Source organism: Oryzias melastigma, linkage group LG13 (assembly GCF_002922805.2).
Source record: "Oryzias melastigma strain HK-1 linkage group LG13, ASM292280v2, whole genome shotgun sequence".
NCBI lineage: Eukaryota > Metazoa > Chordata > Actinopteri > Beloniformes > Adrianichthyidae > Oryzias > Oryzias melastigma.
In genome coordinates, this window is record NC_050524.1 from 10,098,149 (window position 1) to 10,110,644 (window position 12,496).

The 12,496-nt window shown below is 38.0% G+C and overlaps 1 protein-coding gene across 11 annotated transcripts in view; it reads left to right on the top strand.

The window, feature by feature from the left end:
* The window catches only part of robo2 (roundabout, axon guidance receptor, homolog 2 (Drosophila)), a 351,986-nt gene that overhangs the window by 290,063 nt on the left and 49,427 nt on the right, over positions 1-12,496 (top strand). For all 11 annotated transcript variants that reach the window (XM_036214858.1, XM_036214861.1, XM_036214859.1 and 8 more), the window contains 7 exons: positions 1,203-1,327; positions 2,547-2,718; positions 6,810-7,015; positions 8,933-9,014; positions 10,504-10,669; positions 10,764-10,930; positions 11,705-11,826. In XM_036214858.1, coding sequence (XP_036070751.1) covers positions 1,203-1,327; positions 2,547-2,718; positions 6,810-7,015; positions 8,933-9,014; positions 10,504-10,669; positions 10,764-10,930; positions 11,705-11,826 — 1,040 coding nt within the window. The remainder of the gene's footprint in view (positions 1-1,202; positions 1,328-2,546; positions 2,719-6,809; positions 7,016-8,932; positions 9,015-10,503; positions 10,670-10,763; positions 10,931-11,704; positions 11,827-12,496) is intronic.

The window sequence follows — 12,496 nt, forward strand, 5'->3', positions numbered from 1 at the left end:
TGACTGTCGCCTGACTGCCGTCTGACTGCTGCCTGACTGCCACCTGACTGCCACCTGACTGTCATCTCACTACCACCTGACTGCCACCTGACTGCCACCTGACTGTCATCTCACTACCACCTGACTGCCACCTGACTGTCATCTGACTACCACCTGACTGCCGCCTGACTGCTGTCTGACTGCTGCCTTCTACATTCATGACCACACCATCAATTAAAAAAATAATAATAATTTGGTGGTGGCATGAAATCTTGAAGATTCTGCCAATGCCCCCCCATCACACAGTGGCAGTTTTATTTGTGACTGTAGCATAAAACAAGCCTGCTTTTCCATAGTATTTTGCTTGTATGAAGGAAGTCTTTAATCAAAAAGTCAAGGCTTAAGGCATTTAAATAAGTATAAAACAAGTTCAAATTATTTTTTTTTCTTACTGAAATCTACTCTGTCCAACTTTTTGGCAAACAAATAGTTTACTTGGAGGAATGTGAAAACATGTGAAAGAGACGTACAAATGTTAAAAGAAAATTTTGTTTTAAATTCCAAGGTGAGAAACACAAAAACTGAACATTTCAATCTTTATTTCCCAACTTCTTAAGTCACATTAGAACTTTCTGCTGCAGCTGAATCTGTGACAACTGGTCACGATGTCGAGAATACCCACTGAAAATCTGTACAGCACAGTTTCTGAGCTTCTCTCTCTATAGCTGGGGTGTTAGTTTGATGTGTGAGATCCACCAAAATGGCCTTCTGTCTATCACTTCCTTTGAAGTTCTGATCAAATCCTCCAAACCCACCACATATTGACTTTTATATGAGAAGAGTTCCCATGTGGAGTTAATTCTACATATGGAAAGTCAGACTCAATCAGCTGTGAATGTTTGGAAATGTATTCTCTCAGATCTTTTCGCCGTTGTGACTTGGGCACTTCCTCCTGTGCCTCTGTGACTGTCACTCATTCATCCCGGGCCTCATCTGGATGAATGACCCGTGTGGTTACTATGATTGTCCCTGGTGCTTTTTTCTCTGTTCAAAAGACGGATAAAGAAAACTGCATGGATTCTCTGAAATGAAACACTCCCATTTTGATTTGACCATGTGATATATTGCCTGCTGTTGCTTGAAGATCTTCAACCTTGTACTGCTGCTGCAACGCTTCACCTGTCACCATTTAACCGTGTTGCTTGTTTTTTTTTAAATTTTAGCTCCACCTCAGTTTGTCGTTCGCCCAAGAGACCAAATCGTGGCACAAGGGCGTACTGCCACCTTTCCGTGTGAAGCCAAAGGAAATCCACAACCTGCTGTCTTCTGGCAGAAGGAGGGGAGTCAGGTACGGACAGAAAGTTATTCATTCTTTAATTTTTTTTTTTTCACAGTGGGCTTTCTGAAGCTACAACTTCCTCCAATGGAAAGTCACACGTTCAAGAATGGTTGATGTGAACCTATCATTTAAAGGCGGTATTAAACCCTGGGCTGTGTCAACAAATTATGCTTCCTGTATGTTCAACAGAAGTCCTCACAAACCCTCGCTTGAAATACTATCTCTTATCGATATCTTTACCACAGACACAGTTACACCTTTGTTCTTAGGAGCTGTCGAACAGCAGCACACCTGGAAACGTGCTAATCGGTTTCCTTTGACCCTGAACCGATAAGAACGATCTTATCCATCACTTAACAGATAACCTCCGTCAAATACCTGGATGTCCTCATAATGCTCAACAACAGTGCCAATTAGCGGCCTGTTGGGGCTTGTAGATGAGCCAGAGATATTACTCAGCTCTAGCTAGGTTGAAACACATGCACCCGCCTGTTGCCTGCAGCCTAAAATTATGACACAGTTTTCTTCAAACACAGGATAGTGGTGCTGACGTGTTCGCACAAACATTCACGCACCGTCACGTGACCTGGAGCATAAAAAGTCACCACTATTGACAGCTTATAACTGGTTTCTGTGTTGTTCCTAAAAGTAGATGTTTTAGACTTTAAAAACAAAAATGTTCAGAATATATTCACCAAGTGTTTATGAGTTTGCTTTATCCTAATTATAAGAAGAGACATTATTTGTTTGGACAGCAAATTTAAGCTTATGAAGTGGGAAAAATGTTAGTTTTTCTCAAGTTGGAGAGCCGTTTTGAAGTGTTTTAATTTGCATCATCGTGTCCAACTGGACTAAATTCAACATAAGTTGGATTTTTTTTTTGTTTAAATGTCAACAGATGTAAACATGAAGATAAAAAACCTAAAACTGAGAGAACAGATGCCATAGAGCCCGCTAGAGCAAACGCCTGGCCCATTTTGTCGGCCTCGTACAGGGAAGCATGAGAAGCACAAATCAAAAAGAGTGTTCCTTGTTTGCAGTTTGTCAGGTTGGTTAACCAAGTGATAGATGAAATTGCTCATACTGCGGCTGTTACCGTCTAATCTACTTGTTTGGGAGTGCGCATAGTGAATGTGTGAGTGTGGTGGAAGTGTGTGGCTTTGTGATTTGTCCAGGTTGCACTTGTTCCTTGTTCTCATTAATTGGCTGTTTGTTCCACTTCCTGCAGAATTTGCTGTTTCCCAACCAGCCCCAGCAGCCCAACAGTCGCTTTTCGGTGTCGCCCAGCGGAGAGCTCACCATCTCATCAGTGCAGCGGTCAGATGCTGGTTACTATATTTGCCAGGCCCTGACCGTTGCAGGCAGCATCCTTGCCAAGGCTCAGCTGGAGGTCACAGATGGTGAGGGGGAAAACTGACATGTCTTCTACCTCTACTCACTGCTGCACATTAGATAACACGGAAGCATCCCTGCAAACACAATGAAACGGTTGGGCCAACAGCCAGGATGTGCAAACAGGGATTTTAGACATCTCGTTTCATTTGACGTTTTAGACGCAGCATTTTTTCTTGCTTTAACGTTCAGCGTGAATCTGGCCTTCGAAGGAAATTTTCGTTTTTGTCTGTACAGCTTTCATTTGAAAATGTCAGTACCTCCATGACCTTCATCTCAGTGTTTTTGAACGATGTTCTTTGGATTTTTTTTATTTTTTTTCCTATCGGGAAGAATTTAATTAAAAAGTATTCTCTCTTTGTAAAGGAAATAAAGCATTGTCCTTGAGTTCTTTCAAGTTTAATGGCAGGCGTTTGGACGAAGGAGAAGTATGTGTGTGAGGGCGGCCAGCAAGTGAAAGAGACAGAGAGAGATGGGTGACAATAGCTTCCTGTGGAATGAATTATGCCGTCTATCTAAGTGTGCAAGCATCTAATCTGCTTGGCTGTTGTGATGCCAAGATGGACAGCTACCCATATGTCTGCTGAAGTACCTGCTAGCAGAAAGATTAAAATCGCCATGGGAACATTTTAATTATTCTTTTTCCTACCCCAGGGAAAAATACTTGCATAATTTGTCTATTTTTCTATAAAAATGATTAGCTTAAATTATTTTTACTGATCTCTTTCTGTATTATACGTAACTTAGCAATGGAATTAGTCATATTTTCCATTGGGCTCAAAGGCTGTTCTGAATGATGCGTAAGCATGAAGGGTGTCTCGCAGGTTGAGTGATATTCGGATGCAGTCAGGGAGGGTCCGGGTAAGGTCACGGCCACACCTGCTGCAGTCCATGTGTGATTTACAGCTCCGAGTCCCGCCAGCCGACTGCGAGGTTCAAGGAGATCTGTAATGAGAAATTTCTGATCTAGAGACTCAAGGCCAAGTCTAGCTCTGCGTCCTCCCTTTGTCACCCCTAAATGACGTGAAGGCATGTGTCGGATGGATCAAATTCCTTGGCACAGCACGCCCCTTTACCGTTACACTTGCTTTTAGTAAAAGTAGCCCACCCTGTAGAGGCATTCTGTTTAATGAGTTGATGGATGAAACTTAAAAATACTGATTCAAAATATCCTAAATTGTGTTATACAGTCAGTTGAGATAAATAGACCCACTCCAGTCATCTTTTGAGCTATTTTTAAAACATTCCTGGTTGTCTTTTAGTAGGGCTGGGTTAATAAAAATGATTCATTGATTTGAATTAATCTAAGCTTAATATATCGATTATCAATTCATAAAAATAGAGATAGATTTAGCACATAGAGCTAAAGTCTGCAAGCTTGATGCTAACGTTTGATGGAATTTCCCATAGAATGACTAATGCTAACGCTCGGTCGACCTAAACATACATTGCTGACTAAATGAACATCTTTATAAAATCACAGGCAAACATTTTCCAAACTCTTTTAATTAAACTTTTTTTAAGTAACCATATGTAATCTAAAGCACAGTTTTTGCTGATTCTTTCATTCAAAAGGTGTACTGCTATAGCGCGATCGCCACCTAGTGGCCAAACTGAAACGCCCTCCAGGAGAAGCAGAACAATATTTACAATGTTAATGATCTGAACATTTTTGTTAGAACTTCTCCTTTTGAGAATCCATGTAACACTGTATGATATTAACAATCTCAACCAATCAATTATTTTACTAATACATTTAACATTATGTTAACTGTATCAGATTATTTTAAACATATTCAAAACATATAGTAGATTATTAATGCATTTCTAAACCAATGTGTCTAAATGTGTAAACTCAAAATGCAACTGATCGATCAAAACAATTGGGGGGAATCAATCTATCCAGGCCCTGGTGAATCAAATTGAATTGATTCCTATCTTTTAGTTATGTTTGAGCCGTTTTTAGTCAAAATCGAAAGATCTGTGTCATTTTCTTGGTCATAGTTTCTGGAGAGCGGCGGTAGCTTATTAGAAATTCACCTCTGAGTTGGGGTGAGATCATTGGCGCAAAACAACCCCTCCCCCCTTTCCCATTACCCATATCTATTTACACATTTCCCTGCTATTTTAAACCCCCAACTTAACATTACCGATGTAAAAAAAAAATAAATACCTTAGCAAAAATAAGTACACTTCAAGTATATGTTTTAAAACATATTTAAGTATAGAAAAGTATTTCCCAAAGTGTACCAAATATACCTAAAAAGTATACTGTCAATTTAATAACAAGTATACTTCTCGGAACTAAATTTAAAAAAATAGAGTATACTTGGAAGTATATTTAAAATAACCTTTCTAATATAGTCATAGATTACTGGAAATAAACTACTCTAAGTTTATGAAAGTACACTTTTAAGTATATCTAATGTAACTTTAAGGTTTGATTTTAATGTACACGTTCTTAAGTACTGATTAGTGTATTAAAATACAATGTTAATATGCTGGAAATATCCAGAGAATACACAAACTTCATTTTTAATGTTGTGTAAGAAAATGTTTATGGACAGTGAAAAATATAGACTAATATAGTTAGACTTGTAGTATGATTCTAAGTATAATCCAAGTATACTTAACATGAACCTATGATCTTCTAAGGTTAATCTCTAATACGTACCTAAAAAGTAGATAAAAGTACTATCTTCATTTTAGTTTTAAAAAGTATACTTAAAACACTTTTGAGTATGCTTATTTTTGATAAGGGTTGCACAATATTGCTGCTATATACAAGGAAAACCTACAAGTAAATGGAGCAGAGTATAGATCTTTTGCCCACCCATTGTATGTTTTTATATAACAGCTACACTCTTTTTCAAATTGAATTTTTTTTGTCCGCTTCTGATTCACAACAATTTGAATGAATAAATGCTCATAAATTAAATTTTAATCTTAGTTTCCTTTATACATGTCCTCCATCATGACCAACAATCCCACAAGAACATGTTTAAAACACCAAAAATACAATTTTCATTGGAGTGGGTCTATGAATAATTCCAAAACCTTTTGGCTGTAATTCAAATCTCAGCGAGCTGCTGGCTAAAAGGCAAGTCCTTTAAACTTGAAATACTTTTTTTCCCTTTGATTCATGCACACGGATATGTACTAAACCAGATAAATCCACTAAAAAGCCACATTTTTCTCATTACAGAGGGCAAAACTGGCATCTTCACTGTTTTTCACTAATGTTTTAGATGGACCCCCAAGCAAGGGGTGACCATATCACCTCAAAAATAAATTACCTGGAATTCCTTCATTTGGTCAGATGTAAATGTGGAAGAGAAAATAGGGTTGAAAGCAGGGATGTAATAATGTGTTGAAAGGTTACTGAGGTAGACTAGGTAATTAGCCCCCACAGGTCTGACATCATTAATCCATACTTTCTAATTAATGTAGGTTCTGCGATGCCAGGGGGACTCCACATTATTCAAGTTTAAATTATAAACTGTCTATGTGCTTGAGTGCTAAATCTCTAGAAGACCACCTTTGTCTTACCCAGTGCTTCACAAGAAAAACCCAAAGGCTTTTCCTGCACTATAAATGGAAATCATCAAAGTAGGGAAGCTGGACTGAAATGGAAAAGCCGTTTCCCTTCTTTTCTTGTAATGTAAAAGAAATTATAGTTTTTGTAACGTTTAGTAATTCAGTCACCTTTTATTGGGGATATAGTTAAACATTTATCTCCATCACACTGAGTTCTGCGGGCATGAGTTTTACCCCCTAAGTGTACCGCAGAGTTGAGTGCAGCCTGTAAAAACAAGGCTGCCCAGAAACCTACAGGAAACTGTCCCTCAGCCACAACAGAGAAACTAGAAACCATTACTCAGACGCTCCTTCACTGAGTCCTGGAATACATGATATTCTTGTTCTTTTGGCAAAGTTACCAGACATTTAGAGAAATAGCCAACTTTATAAAAAAATACCCACATCCAGCTTTTGTGTCTTTCATGTTTTAAATACTCATTCAGTATTTTTTATTGTAGGATATCAAGCACAATGACATTTGTCTCTAAAAACAGTCCCTGTTATTTTTTTTTGGTCTAAGTGCTCGCAGACAGACCCCCACCCATTATTCGTCAAGGCCCATCCAATCAGACTCTCGGGGTGGACAGCGTGGCCTTACTGAAGTGTCAGGCATCAGGGGATCCCATCCCGTCCATCAGCTGGCTGAAGGATGGGTTCAGTCTTCTGGGAAAGGACCCTCGCATGTCCCTGCAGGAGCTGGGCAGCTTGCAGATCAAAAACGTCAAGGTAACAACCTTTTCTTATATACCTAAATGAGAGTATATCTACTTCAATTTTTATTATCAGTGATTTTCTCAAGTTGGTTTGACAATTATCTGGACTTTTTTATTCCTAATCCTGATGCCCTAAAGCAGGGGTGTCAAACTCAATTGCACAAGGGGCCAAAACCCAAAACAAACCTTGGGTTGCGGGCCGAACAAGATAAAAAATTATTGAACACAATAAAACTAAATGTTTTAAACTTTAAAACCTTAACTTTTTAACATAATTATTAACTATATATAATCACCCCTGCAATAGTGCTAGTGTGAAGATGCTAGCAGGATTTGGCTGCAGAAGAGGCTTGTGCTGATAACTGAAGATGCTGAAATTGATAGCTAAAAATGCTGAAGCAAATAGCTGAAAAACGCTGAAACTCATAGCTGAAGCTCAAATATTAGCTAAATGGCTAAAAAAAACATATAGGTTAGCCAAAGCAGCTAGCATGTTGCGTAGAAAATAGCTAAACTTAAAAATAGCCTTTAAAAAAAGCCTAAATTAGCCAAAACAGCTGCTGTGTAAATATTAGCCTCACTCCAAAACAACCTAAAAACTTTTTAAAAGCCTAAATTAGCCAAAACAGCTAGTATGTAGCTGAAATATTAGCTCAACTCCAAAACAGCCAAAACAGATGAAAAAAAGCCTAGATTAGCCATAACAGCTAGCGTGTAAATATTAGCCTAAAAAAACTTTTAAAAAAAGCCTAAATCAGCCAAAACAGCTAGCATGTAGCTGAAATACTAGTTAAACTCCAAAACAGCCTTAACCAATGATAAAAAAGGTTAAACTAACCAAAACAGCCAGTGTATAAATATTAGCTAAACTCCAAAACATCAAAGAAAATAGCCCAAAACATCTTAGTAAATGCCATAGTCCAAAAAGCCAACCGAATGCAAATTTTTTAAACTTTAAAACCGTAACTTTATAACATAAATGTAAATAATAAGAAGGCAGGGATATTATTCCAGAAAAAATCAACTTAAACCTTAAGTAACTTTCAGTATTTTACTCTCCATAAAAATATATTTTGTCAAAATTATACAAGTTAAAAATCAGCGCAAGATAACATCAGGCCATTAACAGCAATAAAATAAAATGATCTGGAGGGCCGGATCCGGCCCCCGGGCTTTGACTTTGACACATGTGCCCTACAGAAATGTATAGTCAGCAGAGATTTTATATATTTGTTTGATGGTATCACTTAGCAGTGTGGTAGCTCCAGCTGGACTCAGCTGTAAATGCATGGATGGATTCCAGCCATAGGAAAGAATGTATACTCTCACTTGTGTATACACACATGTGTAACCTCGTGCACATTTAGAGTAGATTAAATTTAAAAAGACTCACATCTTCCTCTACCCCATCAGAGGCCTCTGTGGAATACCTATTACGCTTGACAAAGCTGCCGACCACTGACATGTTATTTAATAAATGGAAAAAAAGGCGCAGGGACAAAAACCAACAAACAACCAAAGTTCCTCAGAGAGATGGAGAGACAAGCCAGCTGTCATCGGTCCAGGGGTTCTATCAGCCCACCTTAAATTAATTAGCCTGGCTTTCTGTGGTGGGCAATGCTGCGGGGAAATAAGGGGGAGGGAGTGGGAAATTGATGGAAGGGTGGTGAGTAGAAAATGGAATTCATTCGAAAATTAGCGTCAGCACTTTGAGGCTTTCACAAATGATACAGTTTGCCCAGCACAAGGCGTCCATGTCGAGCCTTCTCATCACATTTTAGTGTTATATCTATAAAAAAAAACCCACATGGAGTGGGCAGATGAGTAACCAAAGTGGCACTTGCAATAAAAGTGCGGTTCTATGCTGATGATCTATGCTTCTTCTTATTTGTGCTTACTTGTGTGGTTTTTTTTTTCCCCTCTATGGTAGCTTTCAGATTCTGGGGTCTATACATGTGTTGCTACTAGTTCCAGTGGGGAAACATCATGGAGTGCTTTCTTGGAAGTAAAAGGTAGGTCAAACCTCAAGATGTTGAGTCACTTCTTAAAGTAATTAGGTTCCAAAACAAACAGACTTTTAGATCACAAGAGCTAAAATGTTATCAATATCATTTCAAATGTTCAAACAGAAAGTCTTGCCCAGGCTTTATCTGTCAGGAAGTCAAATGCAGGAGACCAGGCTTGGTGACAGGAACTTAAAATATTTAATAAATACCAGTTCACAGTCCTGACATTATCTTTCTCAGCTCCATTTTGATAGATGAACGACTTGATGGTTGATACTTATTAGTTTCTCCTTCGTGATCACTTGTCAAATGGTTGGCACTTCCATGAATCCTATCAAATCCAAATCCATAATTCGTCAAACTGGTTTAACTTTCAACGTGCGTTCAATCGCCACGCGTTTGAAAACAGACTTAAAACCTTGCATAGCAACGTCCAAATGCGAGTTTTAAATGCAGAAACTCATTTAAAACTCGCAAATATTCACAGAAGTAAAGATGGGTGGAGTTTCACCAATTTTTGAAAGAGTATATAAACATTTTTAGAATCCTTGAATATGTTCCTAAGTGTAAATAACAACAAAGAGTTGTCAAAAGATTCAAAGAAACAGTAGAAATCTCTATCAGGAAAGGAAAAAGTCTTAACTTTTTGCTTGACGCTTCAACTTTTTAAATCTTTAGGCATACAATGTTTTGTATCACTTTTTTGAATAATTGTCTCAGCAAAATCACTGAACAAGTCTAGAGGTACTGCAACAAATCGTTGTCTGTCAAACATAAAGGTCTATAAATAAAAAAAAAAAATTAAGAGACATTTGAAGATTTTCTAGAAACATTGTTGCCAAAACAGTTTCAAAATGGGAAAGTGTTCTGTTTTCAGACAAGTCCAAACGTGACAGCTTTGTTGTTCACTACAGACCTTATGTCCTTTGGTAAAGAAAAAAGAGGAGAAAACATTTCATCATGTTGTCCTTTCAAAAGCCTGAACCTCTGATAGTTTGGTGGTGCATTAAGTCTGTAGAGTAGAAGCAACCTACATGTTATAGAAGGAGCGATGTGTGACTAGAAGATGTGTAAATGTTTAAGAGCAACATTTGCTCCTCTTTAAATGCTTTTTCGGGGAAAAAAAACCTTGAGTTTAAGCATTACAACAGCATGACATAATTCTAGAAGACAAGAATCAGCCTGTCTGGAGTCTCCTCCTTTCATCAATCATTCGGTGCATAATTAGACGAAAATATTCCAAGGACGACCACAAACTCCTCCGCAATTGAACATCTGCATCAAGGAAGAATGAGACAGAATTTCGATTACGTTATCTAATATAAGACTTGTTTAAAATTATTATTTTTTTGGTTATTTATGTTCTGTTTTGAATAAAATGTGAGATTTTTTTACTCTTTATTCAACTCATATTTAAACCCTTTCCAAGAATGTGGGTTGAATAGAACTGTTATTTTCCAAAAACAATAATCAAATGTGTCTGTTTATTTCTCAGACCCAGGTGCAGTAATAATCATGAAAAACAACGATGAGGACAAACTTCCCGGGCCGCCATCTAAACCTCAGGTCACTGATGTCACAAGGAACAGCGTGTCCTTGTCTTGGCAGTCTGGAACGCCTGGAGAGACTCCAGTCACCTCCTATGTCATTGAAGCGTTCAGGTTGGCTTTTTCGCTATCACATTGCATTGATTTACTATAAATATAGCAACCATGAATGCCAAAACATGCTTTTTTTCCTCGCTTTTTCCTACAGCCAATCAGTGAGCAACAGCTGGCAAACAGTGGCAGACCATCTGAAAGCCACACAATTTACTGTAAAAAGTCTCCGTCCCAACACCATCTACCTGTTTATGGTCCGAGCGGTCAACAGCCATGGCCTGAGTGATCCAAGTCCCATATCTGATCCTGTCAGAACACAAGGTGTCTTAACTAATGCTATTTTCTTTACCTTTTTTTCTGCATCACTTAGATTATCACGTTAAAGCTGTCGTTCCACCTAAATGTGTGATGCTCAGCAATCTGCAGCCAATAACTGTAGAGATATTCAGAATGATCTAAAGGTTAGACTCATGAGCCCAGCTTAGCTCATTACAGATGCACTTAAGCAATTATGTAAAGTAAGCATGTCTACTTTTGGAAGGCCTGACAAAGTTAATGCTGTTTCTGCAATGTTAATCATCTTAAGTGGAGAATTTGACCATCTGCAAACCTTATTAGAACTCAATGCAGTACTCAACACTGCTCTGCCAAGCAGTAAAATGAAGTATCCCTGACATAAAAAAGTGGAGAAGTCCTTGTTATCTAATATAAAAGCTACAAAAACCTACTAAAAAAAAAAAAAAAATTATGTGATTAAACGTTTGTTTTTGTACGCACTTTTAACATACGATGTTCCCGTGAGGTTTTGGTGAGGTTCATTGTTCTCTCAGGTACTGATGTCATCAGTCAGATTTACAAACATATGAACCCTACCGAGTGGGTATGTGACTAAAGTGTTAAAATTCAGTGGATTGCTCTGATCTTTATATCATAATTTAGGTAGGAGACATTACATTAAAGCAGACATAGTAGCTGTTTCTCAAAGTTGCAAATAACAATTAAATGTCTTCTTTAAATCTATACTAGCAGTTCCAGTTTTTGTTTTCCTCTACCCCTTTTTTATTTCCTGATTGTGCGATCTTTGCCATCTCACAGATATAAGCCCTCCAGCTCAGGGTGTGGACCACCGGCATGTGCAAAAGGAGCTCGGCGAGGTCATAGTTCGGTTGCATAACCCAGTTGTCTTAAGTCCCACAACCATTCAGGTCACTTGGACAGTAAGTGCATCCTGCTTTATTGCCCCCTGAGCACAGTCATGTGACTGACAACGTGTTAGTGAGTTATTCATTTTTTGCTTGTTCATCTTTGGATGCTTTCTTTCCAGGATTTTTTTTTTATATTATTCTTTGTTCTTCTGGTTTTTCCTGCCATAAAGTCTCAATAGTTGCCAATAAAGATGCCTCTTTGAAGCTGCTCCTAGAGGCGATGATTTGTTTTATGTCAGGAATTTTTTGTTCAGGTTGTTTCCTTGGAGTTCAGCTTTGAAATATGGTAATTGATGACTTAAAAGTAACCAAGCATCAAATGGCAAGAAAATGATTTCCTTAACCACAGTAAACATCAAAAGAAATGTCAGACACCTGGTTCTTCATCAATTTCCATTTATATCTTTATCTGCTTCCCTCTTAAAACAAAGGCTGCTCACATGAAAGTATAATTAAAATTTATGCATGTTGTTGGGATTGCAGTTTTAGCAGCTGCTGTGAGGGGGATTTATCTTTTTATAAATAGTTCGAACAGCCAGTTCTTGATTTCATAAACATGAAAATAGATACAGTGTAGTTTCTATTTAATGAGAACAAAAAAAATCCCATCACTCAAGACTGTGGTGCTTATTCATTACATGTGCTGATTAGTTTTTGATTATGGTACTATGAACCCTTGTGC